Raw genomic sequence first — 25,406 nt, 5'->3', positions numbered from 1 at the left:
CAAAATTAACTTCGAATTCTCAGATCAGCGCCTCTTCCCAGAACAGGACTTTCTTTCACCGCCTAGCAGGTCACGAAATTCTCTGGAAGAAACTCAGACTGATCATATTTAATACAATTATTTTTGTTCCATTTTCCCAACATCCTATGTGAGAACATTATCAAGCACTCATAAGATTTTATTTGACGTGTAGATACAGACAAACTATTATCTATAATAAGAAAAACAGAAAGCAGCACCAAGAACACTACAAGTATTGTTATTCTAAATTTCTTGGGAGTTTTAGTGCATTAGAGATTTTCCTTTCACCCATTTTTCAGCACTAGGTATACTTAAATTAGTAGTTTCCTACACATGATTAATTTATTTAAAATACTGCTTATTCATAATCCAATATTCCAGTAACTTTCAAAAAAAAAAAAGATCAAATATTCACCACAAACGTGTTTCAAATCCAAGCATCAAATTCTTGATTACATGAAATTAACTTAATTACTCTGTAGTTTTATAAATATGTACTTACCTGGAACGTCACTTCACTTTCACCGATCTGTACAGTTACATCAGCCTTGAAGGGTTTGTTTCCTGGTACGCTTTCTACTTTTGTAATCCGTCTCGGGCGTAATTGTTTGTTTGAGTCCTGAAGCTCAAAACGCTGTAAAATTACATTTTTACATTTACAAGGATTAGAGGGAAATTATTTACTAAATAGAGCTTTATTTTTTTTTTTTTTTTTTTTTTTTTTTTTTTTTTTTTTTTTTTAGAACTGTGCTTTCTGATAACAGGGCCAGAAACATATCCAACATTAATTACTTGTGACCTCCTAAAGTCATTTACTTCATTTAAACTTCACTTTACACACCTGTGTTTGCACTCTGGGTGGCCTAGATATTTCACATACTCATTTAAAACCAAACCAATAAGACCTACTGTCTATTTATTCCAATGTAACAACTAATGCAATTTAAAATCTCATATTCTGACTTTGCAGATAACAAAGCACCTATCTTTGCAGGCCATTACAAACAACTGTAGATTTTTAAATATCTGGCTACCAGTAAAAATAAACATCAAACATTATGTTTATGTAGCTCCACAGTCTTATCATACAATGAAAACTGAGGAAGACTTCTACCTATCAAGTCTTCAGCATATTCGAGATGTACCAAAAAAAACAAGAAATGGGCTTGTCGTCCCAATCCACTTTTGAGCATTATATTCTAATTTATGCTTTATAAACATAACATAAAAAAGTCTGTTCTCCTGTAGAAAGAGAAGTCACTACCCAAGGGGCTTGACTATATAAAAAGCCACACTAGCATTTTATTTATCAGAGTTGACAGCTGAGTAAATCAAGAGAAAAAGGAGTGCTTTTCTGACCTCCTTGGGTAAAAAGGAAACAAAATTCACTAATGTGAAATAATTCTTAAAAAGCAGGGGGTTTTATTACTGCTAGGATTTACAACACTGTTTATTAATGTATAGAAAAAAAAGCGAAATGCATTCATACCAATAAAATTGAAAAAGGACTGTCAGTCTCTGTGTAGATCGCTACTAAACTTGAACAAGAGATTTCAATTGTTACTTTTAAGCACAGAAATGCTGAACTGGATAACCTGGTGACTAAACAAATGATCACATTCACACCTGGGCAGGAGCAGAAAATTAGAAAATGCTTTTTAGTTTTTAGAATATGACAGACTTCTGATACAGTTCTACTTTTAGAGTTAGGACAGTCAGATAGATGGAAGGACAGATTCCACTACAATGGTACTGGCACTAAAAGCACTCATTAATGCAAAAAAAAGCGCAAAATTTATTAATAACTTGAGGGATGGAAGAGTTACAAATTCTGCCTCAGACTACAAATAGCCACAGAAAGATCTCAGAGGTAAGCAGAATAACAGTTGTCTAAACAAGAAAGATGAATCCAATTTTCTGAATTAATAGCTCACTCTGTTATAGGGTGCTTCTGTAGTCTGAAGAGGCTCCTTACTGAGAAGCAGGGAAACAGAGGAGGAGGTCACGCAACATTAAAGAGGATGTGCAAATAATGCCCAAAGAAAAAAGAAGAGTAAACTTTGGACAATAAAGTAAAAATCAGCATGCAAACAGTGTGTGAGAATTTAAAGAGCAAAGCCCAAGTCCACAACAAATCTGAAGTAGCATACTGAAAGCTTATGGAACAGTGAAGGAATTAACTGCAGTCTCTTGTGAGCCACAAACTCAACCTCAGTATCAATGGTCAGTTTTATAAATGCCTATCAATAGTACATAGGAAGGAAAACTTCATCACTGTGGGAGACATCATACTTAAGCTGTTTGGAAAGATGATCTGATCCACATGCCATGTCTCTCTTCAACTCTGATCACTAAACTTTAACATTTATTACAAGAAGTTTTCTTTAAGCGTTAGCTGATGTTAAGTAGTGATTCAATCCTCACAAATTAATTCACCAACTCCAAATACATGTCAAGAAGACCTTTTTTTCCAACTCTCAGTCCTACCTAGTTGAGATTAACATTCCTTAACTGTATTCTGTTACATAGTTTTTAGTGGCACACATAGCTGGACACTCTGGAAGCCTGTAGAAAGGCAGAATAATAAGTCATATTGCTTCCACAACACTCCTTCACGCTTCTTGTGGGATGGTAAAAGTCATCTTGTTCCATTCTGACAATGCTACTACTGAGACATAATTATAAACAAGAGTTCCTCAATACAACCACATAGTTTCTGTATTTTATAAGAGTGCATGCAACAAAGCAGACAAACAGAATCAAATTCCTGGTCAGATTATATATACCTGCTAACTTAGAGGGACAAGCTTGTCATGATGATGAAGAATATCTAAATAAGAAAAATTAACACAAATATAAATGATAAAGAGGATCTAAAAGTAGACTAGCTGGGAAAGAAGTTGTAAGAGTTAAATCAACCTTCTTGTATAAGAAGAAAAAGCATGCATGGCAGAAAACATTAAAAGAAATGGAAAATGAAGGAAGCTAATGGTACAGAATGAAAAGATCTATATTGTATAAGTGATAGTGAAAAAAATGACAAAGAAGATAACAATGAAGCACATTAAGAACAGAAGTGACTGTTTCTGCTCTGTTAACAGACAGAAATCTGTATTTCCATCTAGATTCTAGTTCATTCAGGCAATTTCAATCATCCTGATGTGTGCTGGAAGGGAAACACAGCATGGCACAATCAATCTACCCTTCTGCAGGTAGTCTGGAATAAATTCGTAACACAGGTGCTGTGCTGGAGTGATGCACAGATGGCTCTGCTATTCACAAACAAGGAAAAATTGGTTGGGGATGTGGGAACAGACAGCAGCCTCAGTTTTTGCAACCATGAAATAATGGAGGTCAAAATTCTGAAGAGGAGCAATGAAGTCAAGAGTACAGATCTTGCATTTCATAGGATCAGAGTGACTTACTCAGAGAAGTAACATGTAGGATCCCATAGAAGGCAGCTCTGAAGGCCTGTGAACACTAGCAGGATCTCATTCAAATGCAAAAACTCAGGAAAACAAGCAGATGAGCCTAGGTAAACTAGGGAATACAGTACTAATTTCCTATGCAGAAGACAGTATTTGCCAAGTGGCAGCAGGGAGGGACAAAAGTCATTTCCCTGACGCAAAGACATGGCTCAAAACAATTAACTAGCCACTAATTTGAGTATTCCTAAATAGGCTGATACAAATGACTTCCATTTTTCAGGACTGAAAGAGCTGGGTGAGATGGCCTAGGCTGCAAATGTTAATTTCCAATATCTCCTACAATGCATTCAAAGATGAAAGAAAGCTAACACTGGGCTAAAGTTTTAAAAGGATGAATAGAATACCTCAGTAAAATTACAAGCTTGATAAGCCGTATTAAACACAAACAATGTCAGAACAGATCTCATCAAAAACAAACAAGAAAAGGCTAATATAGACTAAAGCCAGAAACTAATACATTCTTTAACTATACTATATCAAATGCATTTTGTGTCATGTGATGTGATATGCTTTTTAGTACTCCCTCTAAAAGGTTACATACCAAATGTATTAAGTGTTTAACTATTTTACCCGTAGAAGAAGCTACTCTCAAATATTTCTATAGTAATGGGTTTTATGCAGTCCTGAACTAAGAGGTAGACATTCCATAGAAAACAGAGGTTTCTTTTTCCTCTGTAAGGGAATTGGTGAGCTTTTGAAGTGTTTCTGACATACTGTTTTATAATCAGCAATAGGGTAACCATCTAACTTAAGATTTTTGATTTTTTTAAAAACTGAAACAACAAAGCATCAACAGCCATCATCCCCTGGAATTACAATGTGCAGTACTTACTTTTAGTGCATCTTCAACTGCAGTTCTGCCTTCCTTTCCAAGGAAAACATTATAGGGGTAAAGCCGGTCAATAACATGCTGGACTGACATCATAGGAAATGAATCCTAATTCAAATCAAAAATACAAACAAAAGAAAAAGATTGGCTCATTCTTCATTGGGTGCTAAATCCAAAATAGTGCTAAACTTAATATAAAAAATTTAAGGGCAAGAAACACATGACCAGCTCATCCAGCAGCTGGTCAGGCATCAGAACAGGCATTTTGAACCTGCAATTCGTTATAATGTAAATATCTAAAATAGGTTAGATAAATGATGCCATATTACTTTTGCTCCCATGCATAAATGGAAGGCAAAGTGATTGGCTCAGTATCTTAATGCCATTTGAGGTTAGAAGAGGCAAATCCCACCAACGGCAACTGAGTTCCAGAGTAGGAAAAGATTCTGTATGACAAGAATCCGTAATGCAATAATGACCTACTATTTCATACCAATTTCTAATACTTAATTCTAATTCTATTAAATTGTACAGGTTCCACTTAACAAATCAATTTCTTGAAAATTCTCAACAAAATTTGTTTTGCTTTGAAATGTGTTACTAAGGATTTTTGCACTTTCCAAACGATAAACAACTTTTTATACCTCCTTGATAATTGTAAATAATAATTATTCTGTCAGCTGTTATCTGAACTAGCAAAGATTCCTGTTATTTTGCCACAGCAATAGAAAAAGAAAGTAAAGTACTTTGGGAATAGTTAAACATATACACAACTCCTCTCACAGCAGAAAAAGAGGTGTTTCAAAAAGTCCTAAAGTAATGCTTGATTGCTTTACAAAAGACATGCAAATTATTAACAATTCATGGTTAACATTAGTGAAACAACAATTAGTGGACTGTTACTACTTTTTTAATGCACTCCAATATAATTTAAATAAAACTGATCACTTTTCAATTACAGACTTGGATAACGCATACATTCAACTAAAGAGAAGAGTTGCTCAGAAATGAGATTAGGAGATGCATATTTTACAAAATGCATAATTCAATTCATACTTATAATCAGTAGTACTATTTATAATGTTCCATATTAAAAAAGCATCAGTAAAAATAAACAATTTAAGAGCACTGTAGTAAATGTGCTGCCTAAAGCATCAGACAGCCCATTATTGCATCTTAAAAGCCCTCTGTCTATAAATAAAGATGTAACATATAATTTGTCCACATTATCTCAAATTAATAATAATTACAGTGGCATACCCAAAATCAGACTCTTCAGAACATCATCCTACAAAAATATTCAGCAGATAAGAGTTTTCAGCGTAAGAAATACATTTTTGGAACTACATTCATTTATACAGAAGGAGACAGCCTTTATGATATATTCATTCTATGCTGCTACACAGTTTGGGTGTACTAGTGGATGGTAATTTGTACATGAGCCAGCAATGTGTCCTCACAGCCCAGAAAGCCAACCATATCCTGGGCTGCATCAAAAGAAGCATGGCCAGCAGAGCAAGGGAGGTGCCCCTACCCCTCTACTCTGCACAGGTGAGGCCGCACCTGGAGTACTGCATCCAGATGTGGAGTTCTCAGTACAGGAGAGACATGGACCTGTTGGAGAAGGTCCAGAGGAGGGCCACAAAAAGGATCCAGGGGATGGAGCACCTCCTCTGCAAGGACAGGCTGAGAAGGCTGGGGCTGTTCAGCCTAGAAAAAAGAAGGCTGCAAGGAGACCTGATAGCAGCCTTTCAAGATCTAAAGGGGAGCTCCAGGAATGAAGGGGACAGGCTCTTCTAAAGAGTCTGTGGTTAGAGAACAAGGGGAAATGGCTTCAGGCCTAAGAGGGTAGGTCTAGGTTGGATATAAAGAGGAAGACTTCTACACTGAGGGTGGAGAGGCACTAGAACAGGTTGCCCGGAGATGTGGTTGATGCCCCATCCCTGGATCAGGCCCAGGGCAACCTGATCTAGCCGTAGGTGTCCACGTTCATTGCAGGGGAGTTGGACTAGATGACCTTTAAAGGTCCCTTCTAACTCCAAGGATTCTATGATTCTACAGCTCTAAATCAACTCATGGTAGAACCATAAGTTTTAAGTAAGTGAAGTAAGTAGAGGATGGTGAGCCAGCATGTGAAGGAGAAATGCTGTAGCTAGAATCAGTGAGAACAGCTGGCATACAAAACTGAGTGATTAAAATTAATTCTAAAAGAAACAGTTCTGGTCTATCCAAAAAAAGACACTGTCATACAATGGTATCATTTTCACTTTCTCCAGTATAAAATAAAATGCTTTCTTCATTCCATAGTTTAGATAATGGCTTAGAGCTCATTTTCTTTCTATAACTCTGAAAGCTATCTGGCTTTCATGTAAAAATAATTTTTCACTACAGGGCTCAACGAATAAGAAGTTGTAATTTATTTTAAAATCCATCATGTACTTCTTTCCAAAGCCTTTTATATACTCTTTCAGTTCTCTAAACCTGAATCTTAATCACTTCATACTATCTGATGTAATATCACTAATTCAGATCAAAATTATATCTGTAAGTACCAGGCACAATAGCTTTCTAGTGTACTGTTGAGGGAATGATCATAACAGTGACACAAATAACTGACACCTTTTAATATGTACAATCCAATTAACTGTAGACATAATCTGCCACTGAGCAATACCACAGATATTTATATGGAAGATACAATACAGAATTATCCTGGTAGACTTCTCCACTATAGATAGTAGTCGCCAGGAATTATTGTACTTTCAAATACTCTCAGCCTGCATCTCCTGAGGTGGGATTTACCAACAGCCTGACACAGGTGTACGTGCATTTGAACTTTCAGTTGTTAAAGAAAAGTAACACGTCTTTGTAACACAGCCAATCTGATGTACAACCACAGTATTATAACAGAAAAATCACAAGCTACAAAAACACCTATTTGTCTGCAATGACTAACATGAAGAGCTACATGACAAGCTCACTGTCATCACATATGCTGTGTCTGAAGTCACAGGAGTTGATTAAGCAGAACAGAAACGTTATTTCGAGAACACTCAGATACCATTTCAAAAATATTGTACTGTACCATTCTTTGTCCTCCAATATTATGCCTGGTTAAAGTACTGTTCTTCTAAACCATCCTTAGTTTTTTTGGTTATTTTTTTTTAATGTTCTTGTTCATCTCCTTCCAGACACATAAAAAAAAATTTCTTATGGAAGAAATTTTAAGCTCGTACAGTTTCACAGCACATGTGCATTCACATACCAAAATCTGAACTGCAGCAGATAAGCTGTCTAAAGGAAAATCTGGAAGTCCCAGTGTAGAAGATTCTTGAGTGCAGAGAGTTGTAGCAAAAGACAGGATCTGAGAAATTCTGCATAGGAAAAAATAATTACAGAGTTTTACACATACCAGCTATATTTAAGAGACTAAAGCCTAAAAAGTTAATTACAAGTATAAAATCAGTATAAGGTGCTGAATCTATCTGAGCACAAAAAATAATGTGTGATTGAAGTCTAAAGCATTAAGGATTCACTATGAAAGCTGCATATAAAAAGCTGTTTGAGCATACACCCACACATATTAAAAGCTTCTTCTGTTCCGCTCTCTGTGTAGTGACACAAGTTACAAAAATAGCAAGGAAACCTGAAATGACACCACATTTCTTCATTAATTTTGATTTTTCTTTTAATTATGAAAAATTACCTCTCTGCAGAAATGTTTGATCCAATTGAATATAATAGCTGAAGATGGTCCTGAAAATAGAACATAAAATCATACAGTAAATTCATTTTTGGGTCATCCTGTAGGTCACAGCACATGATGTAGAGTCACTTTCTATTTTTTTTTCTCCACTAATTTAGATGTGAAGAGTCTACTCACTTCTGAACACAGATTTAATTCTATGAACGGAAGGAAATATTATCAAATCCTCCTTTTAGGGCCATATTGTCTAATGGAAGTTATTTTTGCGTTGCTGCATTCCTTGGCAACTCCAAGCCTGCCTTCCAGAAATTTATCAAAGTATGAAAAAAAGCCATTTAAGATGCATTTATTATTTAGGTAACCTTTTCAGAGGTGAGCTAAGTAAAACAATGTCAAAATATTAGCTCTACTCAGTACAGACAGTCCAACTCTTCTGTTAGGATGCTTACCTTAAAAGGCAGGTGATAAATATCTCTAGCTTGAAATCTAGAGCGAAGGGGAGGATCTAAAGGGTTACCAGAGTATTTAGGTACGGGCAGGCCCAACGCTATTACTCGAAAATCTTCACTGACCCGAACAATCCTCCATGCATCCAACTCTGTTTTTGTATGATCCTAAATTAACCAACATAGAGCAGGTAAAAAATTACATCATTAAATACTCCTCCAGACTAAGCTGCAGATAGACTTACTGGTGCTTGTTTGTCAAGCTAAAGATGGTGTTGTTCCCACCTTTCGTTCAGAAAGGCTAAGAAGCACTGAACTATTCTAATTCGTGTATGATAAAAGCAAGGTTTTCCAAAACAAAAATAGACAGGACATTTGATTATGTGCAGCTGTCAGGCAATAAGATTAGAGACCCCACAGACAGTCATGGTTCAGAACCTTGCTTTCAGAAAGATCAGAAAATAAACAGATGACAGAATTTATTTTAATCTGAAGCACCAAGTGTGTTCCTGTGAGTACATTTTTTTTCTTCTTTTCCCTTCTTCTTATAACTGTAAAGGAGACTGTAGCTGCTTTAAAGTTTCATTTACAAAATAAGCTTTATTACAAGCAATACCGAAACAGAACTATCACTGCACTCCTTCACAAGAACGTTTATGTTGTATTTCAGTTGCTGTCCTGTAAAAGATTCAATGCATACAAAACAATACACTCTTAAGTTTTCACACATCACAGTTTTGTCTTCCTCAACCTAGTTATACAGTACATAATTATTCACAGTGAAGAAAAGAAAGTGAACATTAGCTTATATAATGTAATATCCACCGAACAACATTAGATTTAGTATTATAGCAGGAGATTGATTTAATTCATCAACTATTAACGGTGTGCCTGAGGCACTCATTCTGAAACATTTTGTCATTAGGAAAGTGTTGAAAAGGAATAAACAGAAGAGGAAGATGCTTTACTTAACTGTAACAAAATCTTATCCAAGTCTGAACTCTTATTTTCAGTTTTTAAATACAATCCCAATTTAAAAGCTTATTTTCCAAGCTCTCCCAACAATTATATCTACTAATTAAATACCATGAAAAGGTTTTTAGAAAAGGCACAAATCAGATGATTTCGAACTAGGAATAAGAAATAGAAGAAATATCAATATATTTTCAGAAATCTGCTATGGTACTAACAACAAAGAGGCAAGTTCATTTCAGTAGCAAACACTACAATTCCATTTCCTACCAAAAGTAAACTCACTAGCCATTTCTTACAATTTGGATTGGCTACTCACACATAATTTACTAAATTAAAGGTGAGATAGCACTGAGAAATACTGCGTTACCAACCTTTTACAATCTCTTTGTTTGGTATCCTAACATTTTAAAAGCTTATGAACAAAACCATTACAATGTTGAAGCATTATCTGAACTTCATGGGGACACTTTCAACTGTGATCTCTTTTCACAAATATATTTTGTTTAATCTCAACAGCTTCCACATTTTACAAACATACAGGCAGCATATAAAGCTAGCATCAACAACTGTTTTTATGGGAACAGAGGCGATACAGGTTAAAACAATTTTTTAATTCCAACCAGTAGTGGAATGCTTGACATCTCAGCTGGCTCCAACCCTAAAAAGTCAGCCTGTGTAACATCTTGCATGCACACTGTGTCAAATGCCAAGCATTCGGCTTTTAACTACTATCCCCTTGTAGAGGCAAAGGGACCAGCACAAACGAGATGGTACAAAAAGAACAACAATCTAGGCTCACAGGGAAAGAACTCTAGAAGAGGAATCAATGGCAGTCAGCCCTTAAATGAGGTCTAGGAGGGGTGGAGCCAGGCTCCTCCCCTTCTAATCACACAGGTGAATTGCCTTCACCTGCGTTCCCAGGGCTGACTGGGTCTTTCCTTCAGGCACATGATCAGTGGTTCAGGCTGTGAGTCAACAGTCCCCATACATCCCTTCATAACAGTAATGAAACACTACCAAGAACAGGAAAACAAGAACGGAAAATCCAAACAGTATTTCCCTACCTGCAGAAGTTTGTCATAACGTTCTGCGGACATGAGAAAACGACCATCTTCAAGCTGCATTTCCCTATTTTCCAGCAAATTGTTTAACACGGGCAAGACATTCCGCTCAGCCTTCTCCAAACCTTCCAACACAAGGATTCTGCCTTCTGTAGCTGCACGAACTGCACACTTTTCAGAAATAAAAAAGCAATATTGCAAGAGAAATAAACATTACATATCTCATGAAATTCTGCTGAAAAAGAATCCACAGATGCTTTCCAAAACAACATTTATTTCCATAATAATCAGTTAAGATTTTACATAAGTAGCAATCATAAAGAATGACAGCTGAGTGTATTGTTTGACTTTTATCTCATAACTGTTACAGGGACTAAAAAAGAAATAATAATATCAGTAATAATGGAAGCTATTCTAGTCTCTTGTATCAGCAGAATAAAATATAAAATCTTATTAACATTTTGGTGCATACTCAGTATATGGTAATATTTAGCACATTCTCTTTTTGATATTGTATAATATTTTCCAGGTATTTTAACTCCATCTGACAAATATGGCATAGCTATTTATGCAGAAAACACAGTATAGAAGTGGTTGTGCACGTTTACAACCATATTTAAATACTTAGAAACAAAAAGTCAGGTATTCCTTGGGATTATTCTGGTTATGCACCAGTGTAATTCCACTATCAGTACATTGTTTTAGCCTGACCAGATGAGAACAACAATCTGTTCAAACCAGTTATGGGAGATAAAAACAAAATAATGCTATCAGTAATCCGATGTTAACAATATGATAAAATTAAAAGCGTTTGGAATGTTATTCCCTGTCTGAACATAGTCTTCTATAAAAACAGAATAAAAAATATAGACTTTCACTTATGGATACTTTGGAGCACTTGGGATAGGAAGCTCTTTATTTTTTATGTTTCACTTCATTAATGATTTGTGAATTCTTACTGTTTCTACGTGCCTAATGTTTATCCAAAAACTCCAACAGGCAAACATTTCAGATGATACTAGATGGAAATCTCTGATGAATACAACAGATATCAAAGACTGGGACACAGAGAAAGAAGGAAGGAATGAGAAAGAATAACGAAAAAGTATGAGGATACAAAAACACAAAGAATTACACATGGAAAAATAATAATAACAATGATAATAATAATAATAATAAGAAGAAGAAGAAGAAGATGTGCACAGGATAGCTGGATGAATCTAAGCTAGAGACAAAGAACAGTTCAGTACAACAAAATTGATGCATGGTACAAATCATATGACAGAATCAGACATCCATCTGGTAACACTAAAGGTAATGCTAAATGGCATCTTAACTAATTTGTGCTTCTTATGCACACTATAGAAGTATACTTCTATACTTTCATTCTATAATGAAGTAGAAGCATATACAACAATTATGGCAAAATAAGCTATAACGTAAGATTTTAACATCTTTATTAAAATAGCTATAATTCCTGTACCTAATTTCATAAATCTCAGCATACACCTGCATATCGATTTCCCCTCCCTGACATTTTCAGTATCTAGCCTCATAATCAGTATCTGAGGAACGCGAAATAATCCCACTAAGTACAGTCCTAAGACTATTTCCCTTCTACTGAATCACTAATTCTTTCCAAAAGTAATCAGCAAGTGAATTGATTTTATTGGTTAATTCAGAATATTATGCTTTAACAGGCAATAAAAAATTACACTCTCTTCATTCCATAAAATTTGAACAAAGGACAAATTTTGTACTAACATTCTTCTCTAGGAAGGTCACTGGTCAAGACAAAAATGTGCTTCGACCTTTTTAAATAGAAAACCTGAGTCTCCAGCAACCACTCCAATACCTGGCATGAACAAAATGCTATATTCTCCAAATGTACTTTGGAGTTAAAGCCAAAATACATTTCAATAAACATTTTACTTGCCAAGTTGGTTGGATTCTGCATATTATACGTCTATGAAGACTTTATGACCAAGTTTTACTAGCCAGAGGAAAATACACATCTTGTTCATATGGTGTCAAAATATTTTCAGTATCCATAGAATCTTGTTGACTCACGCTGTGACATGCACACTGTGAATGAAGGCTTACTGAATTAACAGTCTTCCAGTATTACAAAGTCACAATGAGACTGAGGTTGGCAGTGCCTTCTGGGTCCCTCTGCTGCAGCCCCTGCCCCAGCAGGGACACCAAGAGCAGGGTGCCCAGGGCCACATCCAGGCACCTCTGGGAAATCCTGAGGAGGAGACCCCACAGCCTCTGGGCAGCATGAAACAGTGGACCTTCACCTCCACAGCACAGAAGGGCTCTGGCTGTTCAGAGGGAACCTCCTGTGCTCCAATTTGTGCCCACGGCCTCTGGTCCTGGCACTGGGTACCGATAAGCCTCTCTCCTGGACTTGCAAGATCTGGTATAGGTTTAGACTGTAAGTATCAGGAAGTATATAATCACGAACTTCAAAAAAATGTTCTCTACTAAGCACCTTTTAAAGCATCTTCCCAGCAGATCAATTCAGAAGATCACAATTTACAAAAAAAGCAATTTTCTGAGCTTGTAAACTATTCAAAATTTTTATTCCAAGTTGTGTTGCTCGGTACAATATTTCAAAATGGATGCTTCAGATTATAAGATGGACATACAGGTAGCCAAAGACCATGAGCTTCAGGAATGTCTGAGTGTTCAACTATGCTTTTTAAGTTCTTAAAGAAAGAATCCCCATAACAGCAATAACAACATCATCTGCATCCTAATTTACTGATTGGCTTTATTTATTTATTTATTTATTTTAAATAGCACTTCTTGAATATTTTTAAAGCATTTATGAAATATTGTAAACTCTTCTCCAAAATATAATGAGTATATACACAATTCATCTAACTCTAAGGCTTGTGAAAAGTACTAACACCAGACAGTATAAAGTCTGCTCTTAAACAGCTGTGTATCCCTGGTTGAACTATGGTATTTATGCAACCTGTTTGGTAACGAGTAATAAATTTCTGCAATAAGCTTTGCACACTACGAGGTATCTTCTGAATCATTATTTCAGTCATATCTGTGCAGTGATGGATTGTTTTGGAAACTAAAATGTGTAACAAATAAGAGGAAGGCAAGTAAGTCTGCAATCTGTCACTGTAAACCATTTTTTAAAAGGTGCTTCCAAGAAACTCATATTCATAATTCTATAATGAAAACCCAAAAATAGCTGTGCTGTCTCACTCTCTCACTAGTCTCATTTGTTCAAAGTGTTTAATATAAAATATAATTCAGCAGGGGGGTGTTATATTATGCATCCTTGGAGGTAAACCTGAGATTAAAGGTATTAATTCATGTTAAAAGGCTGAGAGGGATTTGTTGAATGTTTATCTTCAGGTTTATTTTAACTGTAGCTAGGGACTATTTTGCTCATCGAATACAGAGCCAAGCTCACTGCCTCCCACCTGTGCCCCCACAGATCTGAAAGAATGGTTACCTGGATACCTGCTCCAGGGAATACATGAACTTAAAACAGGCTGAGTTTCTTCTCTAAAAGCAGAAGCCCATAACACAGTATTACCCCCACAGTAGTAAGACTTAGGCAACAAATATGTAATGTGGATTGCTTACTCTGCTTTCATAATGCACCTACAAAAATATATTTCTATCTTTAAAGGCAGAAACACCTTAGAAACTAAACGACACGAGAAATGTTTTTACAGTCTTTTGCACAGCTGAGCTCCTCCACTTGAGCAGTGCAACTCACGACAACTGCAGGAACAATAAAACCCCACTCATGAAAAAAGTCACACAAATAACCTTACATAGCAACAGAAAGAGGTGACAGAAAATAGCTCAACATAATGCACATGTCTAAGTGCAAACACCAAAGGACATTTTTATAAAGCAAACCAAAGCAGTCTGCAAGAACGTAGGAATTTTAACAGTGTTGTTTGAAATGCCACCACTGGAATTTAACTTGGTTTTCTCAGCAAAATGCATAAAATAAAACCAGAAAACTCTGGTCACTCTGAAATTTTCTGAGATTTTGGGCTATATTATGAACTATAAAAAGCTTTTTAAAAAAAAAAAACAAAAACTTGTGCATCATTGTGAATATGATGTTGTTTCCAAAGTGTAAAAAAGGCTCCAAAAAATTGCTGAGCATTAATTAGCAATTAAAGTGTCTCTTTTCCAGGGGTTACTTGGAGACTTCTTTCTGCTTGCGTGCTTTTGTCACGAAGATGAGCACCCTTGCTCTGAAAACTATATCCCTGTAACGACATCTCAAGCACAGCAACCAAAACTACAACATGAAAAAATAACTAAGAAAGCAGCTCACTGAGCAAGAGAACTAATGAAGTAAGGCTTCTCTGCATCTGCAGGTTACATTTCAGATGTCCCTTCCAGAGCAGTAACTTGTTCCCTCCACCCGCACAATATCCCACACAAACTCATCCAGCAGAATCTTTCCTGTATCTCAAAAACTTTCCAGCATCGACATGTGCAGACATCTCTTATGCTGAAAAGAGATCTTTAGAAGTCATCTGGTAAAGATAACACAAAGCTTAAGCTGTTTTTGAGTTAACACTATGGTGTGTGCCTGCAGGAGGATAAGAGAACTGCAAAAAGTAAACTCATGGTGCAGCGACTGGGGGTGGTCAATGATTTGAGTACCTGTAGCCCACCAAGACAACAGTGTCACAGAAGTCACATGAAATTGCTATCTTCTGAATTACATTCTATAGGTAAAGCATAATCAATTTTTTAAAAATGTAAATCATTAAAATGAACCAGCAGGTAAAGGAAGATGAGTGGCTGGCAGGTTGAGGGAGGAGACTGTCCCCCTCTACTCCACCCTAGTAAGGTCCCATCAGGAGTACTGCATTCAGGTCTGGAGCACCCAGCACGAGAAAGATATGGAGCTGTTGTGAGAAGTCCAGAGGAGGGCTAAGAGGATGATCAGAGGGCTGAAGCATCTCTCCTACGAAGACGGGCTGAAGGAGCTTAGCTTGTTCAGCTTGGAGAAGAGAAGGCTCCAGGGAGCTCTCACTGAGGACTTCCAAGATGTTAAAGGGAGATTATAAACATGAGGAAAAGCAGGCTATTTTACACTGATAGGACAAGGGAGAAATGTATTTAAACTAATGGAGAGGAACTTTAGATTCAATGTCAGGGGGAAGTTTCTCACTCAGAATGTGGTGAGGCACTAGCACAGCTGCCCACAGAAGCTGTGGGTGCCCCATCCCTAGAGGCACTCAAGGCCGGGCTGGATGGGGCCCTGAGCAGGGTGGCAGCCCTGAAAGGATCTGGAACTTGGTGGGCTTCAAGGTCTCTTCCAGCCCAAATCATTCTATGATTCTGTAATACCAGAAAAATAAATGGCACAGATTCAGAATGGAGCATACAATGAGGTCTTCCTCTTCACTTTACTGGGGAAAAAAGAGGATATTGACCAAAACTTGCAATTTTCTCAGGTTATTCTTTTAATTTAATCAGATCATCATTTCTGTATGGAAATAGAAAGAAATTACCTACAAATTTAAAGTGAGTCTAAAGATAGATGTACAGACATGCCGAGACCAGTAAAGCACATAAAGCTATCACCAATTGAGGAACATACTTGAATTTAAAAACATCTGGAGGTTAGGCAGTATGTCTAAACAGTACATCTCCACCAAATAATAACATTTAATGTATCTGTTCAATTTTTAGGACGCTGAAGCCCTTTCTTATTGTTTTCCCTCAAGAGTTTAGCAGATGAAAGCTGCTGAACAATACTGAAGTGTATGTTTAGTGAATGAATCAAAGTGATAAAATACTACATCTAAAATAAAATTAATCAAATATTTTGTAGTAATTTGAAAGTCTATTAAAAATGTTCAAACCATTTCAATGCTACAATGCAAAGCTTTGTATAAAAACTCACTATCACCTTTCAATATTTCTAAGATCCATCACTCATTCTTTACAATAATGCTTAATAGAAAAAAAACTGTTTTCAAACCCACAGTGCCATTCAAAGCTGAGCTTTAGAACAGACCTACTATTCATCTGAGAATATCTATTCTATTTTTTTATACTGGATTTTGCAGATAAACTTTTTTTTTGCACTTTACAAGATAGGCCACAAAATACTAAGTTATATGTGTTGTAAGCTTGATGTTCAGGTTTTATTAAAAGCAATAAAATAGTAGTTACTTTGGTTAATTTTTTTTTTTTTAAGAGGAACCAAATATTTAAACCTTTTTCTTCCCCTGTAATGGAGGGGAGTATATTTTCATACTTCAGCCCACCTCCCTTGTGGAACCAATCAAATGTTTTCTGGATGAGTTTTATAACTCAAAGGGTAGACTGCATTTGTTTTGACTAATACTGTAAGCAAAAGGAAAGGGAGACAGAAATCACAGTATACCACAGCACCGTCAGACAGGATATTTAGTAACCTAAAAGATACTTCAGATGTCTGAAGCAGTGACCAGAGGATGGCTTTGGTTGGAAAGGATCTTAAGGATCATCTAGTTCCAGTTGCCACCCACTGGACCAGGTGAAAGAAACCCCACACATTTAACTTTAATCTTTAAGGAATTACAAATCTGCAATCCTAGTATTATTCCTCTCATTACATCACAGCCATTCATCTCATGCACCTCCTACACTAAATCAGGACACCAGAGTCTCCACAAGCTCAGTTAAATAATGACAATTTTAAGGAGCATAAAAGTAGCATTGTAAAAGTTAAGAGGTATACTATGGAGGTCTTTATCATGTGTTTTTTTTTTTTTAGATACAAGAAATACTATGCTTATGTCAATAAAGATTAATTTGAACCAAATATCATCGGTTTCTACCTTGCATTCTCCTTTCTGCACGTTAGGCAGAACAAGAAAATTAACAGTTAACTTTCATACTTCTCAAGCACTGACTTGCATGCCTCTGCTTTCAACAGACTTTCTCATCTAGCTGCCTATACCAAGTAGACAGATACTGCAGCGTGGAGCAGTCGTTAAAATACACCACACTACCTTGATGATGCCTTTATTGTGGCTAACTTATCAGTTCATCAAAAACTCATTGTGACCTTTAGTGTAGTAATAGTAACTGTAGTATTTAGTATTAATAACTGTAGTAATAATAAGTGACAGAACTACACAGTTCGCATTCACTGCGTATTATTTTTAACAGCTGAAAAATTCTTGCTCACCTCTTTGCTAGGGTATAACAAGTTTTTGTGGTGCATATGTACATATTTATTTACACACACACACATATATACACATATACAGGCTTAAATATGAGCATTTTATTCAATTCATCTCACATCTACGCGTTTGTCAGAATTATCTTCCTGATCTCTTTAGATTAAAATAAACATAATTCTACGTAATGCTATGCTGCTGAAGGGGGTTTTATGTCATGCTTGTTTTACAGACAGGACAGTTTAAGCTGTCATTTTATTACTCTGTGAGTTCAACTGGTTACTACATGAATACTTTCAAACCACAGAAGATCATTTTTCTGTTACCTTGACAATTTATCACTGAATAACCTATATATCCCTAACTGCATCATCAAAGATATTCTGTTAAAACACGTATGCTCACACAGCTTGAAGACAAGTCTTACCTTTGCATACACAGAAATAGCCATGATTTACATATTCAACCATCCACAGCTTCATTAGAAAATATTCAAAAGTGACCTTCTATTTGTAGTTTCTCAGCATATGCCCATATAATACTTTTCTATTTATTCTATCCTCAGTTAGTTTGACTGCGCTAAATGGAAAAGATTGTTCGCATAACCAGGTGTGGTGTGTTTTAGGAAGAGTGTTTCAACTTAATACTAAAGCTGGAAGATACAGCTGTAACAAAACCTGGCACTCCAGGCAACATAGGAGTGATTCACCTCTTAAGTAGAAATCAGCTTAGGTGCTCTCCCAGTTGTATACACTACATAATCTTAATGTAGGATTTTGAAGTTGTTGCAACTAAAAAGCATAGGAGATGCTGTAGTAATAAAAGTTTAGATCATAGGTGTGCACACGATAAAAAGCAAAACTGCATCAGAAATAGCAAAAAGGTCAAAAATGTTACACCTAACCACGCAGTTTTTGAAAACAGGATATAGGCTGAAATAAGAATCTCAATATTGGTTTGATTAAGAGGCTTGGGTACAAAGAGTTAAAGAAACAAAAAGATAATGCAAGCTTGTCTCTTCAATCAATAACAGCTGAATTTAAAACCACCACTTAAATATCTGTGCAAAAAAAAGTAAATCTAACTAACTACTTGATGCATAACATAATTAACTCATGCAATCAGTTACAGAACAAGATCAAGAGGTTGCTTAATTGTTTCGGTAATTCCAGTAATGACACTTCTGAAACTTCAAACTGTCAATTAACAGCTGAAAACCAAAAGTTAATGGCTCAAGGTAAGGACAAGAAAACAGAATTTTCTGCTGCCAGTACTTCAATGAAAACAAATTATTCACCACAGTGCCATTATAAGTCCTTTGTTTTACACAACTGTGATTGGGAATTAATTTGTTAATTCAAGGTTTACCTTTATATTAATGGTTCCTGGTCATTCATTTTGTTTTCCCTGCTTCTGATTTTCTTTAAATGTTTTAATTTTTTTCCTCATCAGATCTACCTTACTTTATAACTAAGTCTCCCATTTGAGTCACTCCAGCATTAAGAAATGAGAATTTGTTAAGACATACGATATGCTGACCTTTCAATATACATGACAGTGCAGAACTTCAGCCAATGCTTGTGAGTTAGCTTTTCCCAAATGTACATAAAAAAACTAACTGCCATCATACTCAACAACTTCTAGTTAAAATAAATCAGATGTCTGAAATATCTGAAAGCCACTTACAGTATTTATTCTATCATTATTAAACGTAGGGCTCTAAACCACGATAGGACCTTACCAATCGCTCAGAGACAACCTTGCAAACTTGATGATTCATTACATGAAATTTGTTTCTGCTAACGAGATGCCAGCTGTCATCACAGTTTACAATCATTCAAGGTGTTAGATGACTACATTACTATATTGTGACTTGCAAGCAAAGAGCCTCCTAGACAACTGACAGGCAAGTTTTATTTGACCCACAGAATTCACCCAGTGGATGCTCTGGAAAACAAGACTTTACAGCTTTGCTGTCTTCTATACAGTGTCATGAAAGGCAAGCATAAGATTCCACCAGAATAAACAGTGTATAAATCTGAGAGATATATGACCTTAACTATTCCGCAGTAAGCAGGAGGATGAGACTGTCTATAAGAGCAGCTAGCCATGGAGCTCATGAATTAATAAATTAGCTCTATAGCCCACGTAAATGCTTTCATCCTCTGGTAAATGAGAACTCATTTACATCTCTAATCCACCATACAGTGCTTTATATTATCTCACACTGCCCAACCCTCATACTTCCAGATAACCATTAAATAATTCCCAATCTGAGAAGTAACTTCAAAAAGATTACTTAAATCACCTATCACTCAGAGTCATTTTATCATTATTTCAAGAGAATATATTTAGAAGGTTGGTGGTGATAAAAAGAGATCAATTGTACTTTTTTCCCTATTTTAAAAATAGTAAATTATTTTTTAAACATAAAGAACAAAATTCTTAGGCTTTCTTCCCTCTCCTGTTTCCATTCTACTTTCCACCCACAAATTACTCATAGGATGGTGCTGTCATTAACCTCTATTGTACTAACAACTGAAAACCATTTTAGATAATGCATTTAAATTCATACTACATCAGAGAAACTAACTCACTCTAGTTATTTAGGCATCTAACTTGTATACAAATTAAAACAGACATTCTAAGCAAAATGTAAATGTTATCTGTGGATATTCCTTTGATACCTTACAAAGAAATTTTTCCTAACTTAAGTCACTCTACGGTTTTACTTAAAGGACTAATGCACTGGGAAAATACTGATGACAGGAGTGTTTAAATCATTATTATAATTCTGATCAGAAGTGATCAGAACCAAATCTCCCAGTTGTCTCCATCTACTGCGCTTGGGTTTTACAACACAGAGCAGTATTAACATAAATGAACTAGATTCTTTTTCAGTGATGTTATATCAAAAAAACTCATTTTGAAAATATTTGTAAAGTGCTACAATTGTAAGGCAAGAGCAATATCAAGATAAACGATCGTGAAACTACAGTCTATCTGCATAGAATGGATTTCACTTCTTCCCATTATGAACAACATAATAAATTGTCTCCCTAAATAAAAGGGTAAAACCTCCTGGTACACTTAAGACAGGAAGTAATTTTGGATTTGGGCAAAGATAACATTTTCAGTAATAACAAAATGAAGAGTGCTTTATGAAATTTTCTAACAATCAGAAACATGCAATTCTTGTTTGTTTTATGACGAAAGATTGAGAGACATGGGGCTGTTCAGCCTTAAAAAAAGAAGACTCAGAGGGGATAAATATCTAAGGAGTAGGAGGCAAAGGATCGAGACTGGACTCTTCCGAGCAGTGTGTGGTGATAGGATGAGGGGAAATGGCCACAAACTGAAGCATAGGAAGTTGTGCACAAATGTGTGTGGGAACTTCTTCCCAGTGCAGTGACGGAGCAGTGGCACAGCTGCACAGAGAGGTGGTGGAGTCTCCTTCTCTGGAGACGTTCCAGACCCGCCTGGACGCCTACCTGTGCAACCTGGGCTAGGGAGCTGCTGTGGCAGGGGGTTGGACTCCGTGATCTCTGGAGGTCTCTTCCAACCCCTACAACTCTGTGATTCTGTGTGATTCTCTATGCCATGTACCTAATTTTCATCATTTAAACCATGATTTCCTTCAAATTGATTGCAAACAGCAATTAAGTGTTGTGTGACTGCAACTTGCCTGATCAAGATAAAAAGCACTACCTCCTCGGATCTCTCGTCGCTGTTTGAGGTCTGTCTCAGTGGTGTCCCTCGATAGCGCAACATATTCAACCTCCCTCTTTGTCAGCTCCTGTGGGCAACAAACTGAAGTTATTATAAGAATACAACTACAGCCCCAGTAAATGAACTTTTAACTGTAAGTCTATGGGTATAATTGATCAAAAAAGCTCTAGACAGCAGCACAATGATCTGAACTAACTCAAACATAATCTTATAGAGCTTATTTTTAAAAAGTTTTCTGTGTGTTCTGCCTCAAAAAAAATAGTTTGACTTTCTGCTCAATAAAGTTTTATTTTCCCCAAATCTAAACACATAACAACTGCATACATAGATGTTCAACTGAACATCCATAAAGTCGTCTTAATGGCTAATTTTCTGGTTCTGGACACTAAGAAACAACCAGCATCCACAAATCATGAATAAAAATCCAAGTTTGCCATAAATTATTTGAAAGCTTCAGTTCTGTCACTGCTCAGTGACACTCCATGACATAGTTACTGTTACTACCTGCACACACTTTGTCAGCATACTGACAAACTATATTTCTCTCATCACTTCTGCATTTATTAACACAAGATGCAGTTTAGTTCTGTAAAAAGACTACTTCAAAAACAAAAATCTTAAGGTTTTTTTAATTTTTTTTTCAATTCAGTATGAGTTCAGTTTAGAAATTTCCATCTCAAAATAAAAACAAAACAAAACAAAAAATCAAACTTACTTATATCTGATGCTCCTGTTATTTTTTTATCTGATATATCACGCGTTCTGCTAGGAAACAGATTAATGCTGAAATACCCCTAGTCCTTGTCACTCATGGAAAGGTATGAGATCTCCTCTTAGAGGGGACTTCTAATTATAGATGTTTGGAAAAAAATAATTTAAAAATGAAGCAAATATATTAAAAAGTAACAAAGAAAGAAAAACAACCCATGAGAATTACTTCATCTTTTCTGTATCTAACTGGCTACGATGCAGACGGGTACAATCTTGTTTTAGTGTGTTAGAAAAAAAGAACAAAAGGGAGAATACAGTTTTCTTTAACAATTAGCCTTGTGTAGTAGCAACAGGAGATAGAAGTCCTCCAGGTTACACAGTTTCAATAAAGGGACCATAGCATGTACTACCTCACCCGTAGAGATCAGTCCTCGTGCTATTTTCTAATACAGCATTGAAAGAGGAAGCAGTAATCTTTCTAATAAAGCTCAGGTGTGTACACACTGCGTGTAAACAAAGATATAGACTGTATCCCATGCCTTAATATCATGTATCTCCTCTTTTTAGGTTATACCAAATTCTTCTCATCTATTCTAAGGAATGCACTGAGCTACCAAGTAGCATATCTGGTCTGTTAGAGCAAGAAATCTTTTTTCTCCTTTCCAAAATGTAAAATCATACAGCTTTCTCCTGTGTGCTTTACCTCAGAGAGCTTGTCTTTGAATTTCTGTCTTTTGATTTGAAAAGAAATGGCTGATCTTCATGGCAACTGGATATTGACACAAATGGACACCTTCATTTGTGATCCTTGTGCACAACCAGATCCTGGTTAGAATTCATGGCAGACAAAGCCCTGTGCACATTTTCTCTTGGAGCAGACAGCCACTGCCCATCCTGATCATTTAAGAGCACAAATGACTTAAATGGAAAATCCTGCAGACAATGCTGCCATGGCTCATGCAGATGGATGTGGGCAAGTTCTTCCCACATTCCAAGTGAGGATCACACTCACATCTCCACTTTCTGATCACTCATGATAACTGTTCCCAAATGCTATTTAGAACACTCTTTTCCCAAATCCTTTACTTCATTTCTTTTTTTATAAAAAGAAGTAAAAACGATTTGTTGTCTGTAGTAGGCAGATATCTTAATCTTCCAACATACATAATGCCTAGAACAAACTGTTTCTCCATTTGTGATAGCATATGGTAACACAGTCTTCCAACTTTCTCTTTTTTTTCCTGGAGTTTAGGCAAAAGAACGTATTCAAATGTCTGCAGTTTTGATTCATCTAAAACAAACTGAACTCTGGAAAGAGTGTTTATGGGAAAACTTATTTACCTCGTAAAGTTGCTTGCTGTGGAATTTTATAGCAATACTTTTATACTTTCCTCAGTTTGGCTAGTAAGGGAATATCTAACTGACATTAATGGCTATTCCTCCAAGAAGCTTAAACTTTAACTTAAATCAACACACATACCAGATACTGCATGGCAATGGATCGTCGCAAGGGCCCAGGAGGTCCAATAAGAAAGACATCCTGGCCAAGAAGATCTTTCTGCATTATCCATCTTAAATGCTGTACTACAGACTGGGCCAAAGAATCTGTCACTTTGAAAGACAAAGACAGGAACATATTATACAAGTCTGAAAAGCATTAGAGATATCTGGTCATTCATGCATTTTTTTGTTCTCATCTCAATAACTAAGACAAAGACATAAAGATGTGTTATCCTAAAGCCAGATAACAGAAGAGCAGAGAATTCCATAAATTTTCTCTTAGACTACTTACTTTACATAACAGTTTATATCTTACCCACTGCCTTTCCCTCTGTGAAACTTGCTCCTTTACAAGAAGTGAAACAAAACAAAAACAGGAAAAGGTTGTCGATCTTGATTTCACTGAGCTCATTAATGAAAAGACTTCTCAGCATCAGTTTGATACAGGACAGACAAGCTGATTAGCATCTGTATAAGACTCATCCAACGTATATCCCAATGCTTCTCTGAATAGTGAACTTCAAATAAATAAATACTATGCTTGTATTGCCATAAGTAGACTCATTTTCAGGATATATTTTACTTGGTACTTTCTTAAAAGCCAACCACATTCCTACTTATGTTTTCACACAGTAGCAGACACCAACTATCACAGAAAAGCAAGACTCACAGTAACACCGCTTGACTTATCAATACCACGTAGCTTCCAAAATTGCAATAAAAACCAAATCAAGGCAGATCCATGTCTTTCTGTAAAGAATATCACTGATTGTATTTAACATTTACCACACTCATTCAACTGTTGGCAGTACTTGAGAGTACTTGAGAGCATCGTGCACTCGGAAAGAGGGGCCCCGTTCCTGCTGCCATACATCACCCTCTCCCCATACCTTCACACAGCCCCCAGTACAGCCCTTCCTAAGAAATGAGCAAAAAGCATTAACTAGCACACGAGGAGAGCAAGAACATAAGCAAGCCAGGAGGAGGTTTATTTTTGCATATGTGTATATGGTTGCTTTCAGAACGATGTGACAGGACCAATGATAGGGTTTGAAGCAAGGGCCTCAAGGGTGGTTACTGGGATGCTGGAGATGCATCTAAACAGCAGTAAGAAAGGAGTGGGAGAAGATGAAATCTTCACATTAGTAGTTGCTTATTTACCTTTTTTTTTTTTTTTTTAGCATGTTTACTGGTTTCAATTAGAAACCAAAATTTTAAAGAAAACTTTGTTTTTACATTAGCTCTCCTGAAGCTGAGAAAAGGACAGAGTTCAAGGAGAGCAAGCAATGGTATTCCTCAATTCTCAGGGCTTCCAATTTGCCTTTGTATCTTTATCTACCAGAAATATAACTCTTTCTTGTAAAACCACAGAACCAGTATAAAATGATCCTGGGAGATTCTAGTAAGATGTTTCAAGCATAAGGACGACTAAGGAAAACTTTATTAAAATGTTAAGTGAAGACATAGATCTACCACTCAGGAGAACCATCAGAAATCATCTCCCACTTCCAGTGGGATCTGCTACCACCTCACCACCAATAGGAACATGAATAACATACACACATAGAAAGGCAATCTATGCGTTAGGATCATCAGATTAACTGTAATCAAACATTTTAGGGTTTGGTTTTGTTTTAAAACAACTGTCATTAATGTGCCTGGGATTATGAAATACATGGCTCTCTCAAATGCTGATGTGGTAAGACCATATGAATGAAGGCATACGTTCTTCCCTACTGCAATACTGTTTTTATTC

General features: G+C 36.3%; 1 protein-coding gene across 1 annotated transcript in view; it reads right to left on the bottom strand.

Moving 5' to 3' along the window:
• Positions 1 to 25,406, bottom strand: part of VWA8 (von Willebrand factor A domain containing 8) — a 173,539-nt gene that overhangs the window by 130,248 nt on the left and 17,885 nt on the right. The window contains exons 3-10 of the mRNA XM_065743996.1: positions 23,631 to 23,761; positions 21,396 to 21,506; positions 10,530 to 10,697; positions 8,494 to 8,658; positions 8,045 to 8,094; positions 7,604 to 7,712; positions 4,342 to 4,446; positions 524 to 655 (exon numbers count right to left, since the gene is read on the bottom strand). Of these exons, the coding sequence (XP_065600068.1) occupies positions 524 to 655; positions 4,342 to 4,446; positions 7,604 to 7,712; positions 8,045 to 8,094; positions 8,494 to 8,658; positions 10,530 to 10,697; positions 21,396 to 21,506; positions 23,631 to 23,761 (971 nt within the window). The remainder of the gene's footprint in view (positions 1 to 523; positions 656 to 4,341; positions 4,447 to 7,603; positions 7,713 to 8,044; positions 8,095 to 8,493; positions 8,659 to 10,529; positions 10,698 to 21,395; positions 21,507 to 23,630; positions 23,762 to 25,406) is intronic.

This window comes from Cyrtonyx montezumae, unplaced genomic scaffold (genome assembly GCF_038088225.1).
Source record: "Cyrtonyx montezumae isolate F1298 unplaced genomic scaffold, pur_monq_1.0 scaffold_3, whole genome shotgun sequence".
In the NCBI taxonomy this organism is placed as follows: Eukaryota; Metazoa; Chordata; class Aves; order Galliformes; family Odontophoridae; genus Cyrtonyx; species Cyrtonyx montezumae.
The sequence above is the reverse complement of the archived record's forward strand: the minus strand, read 5'-3'. Positions and strand labels throughout refer to the sequence as shown.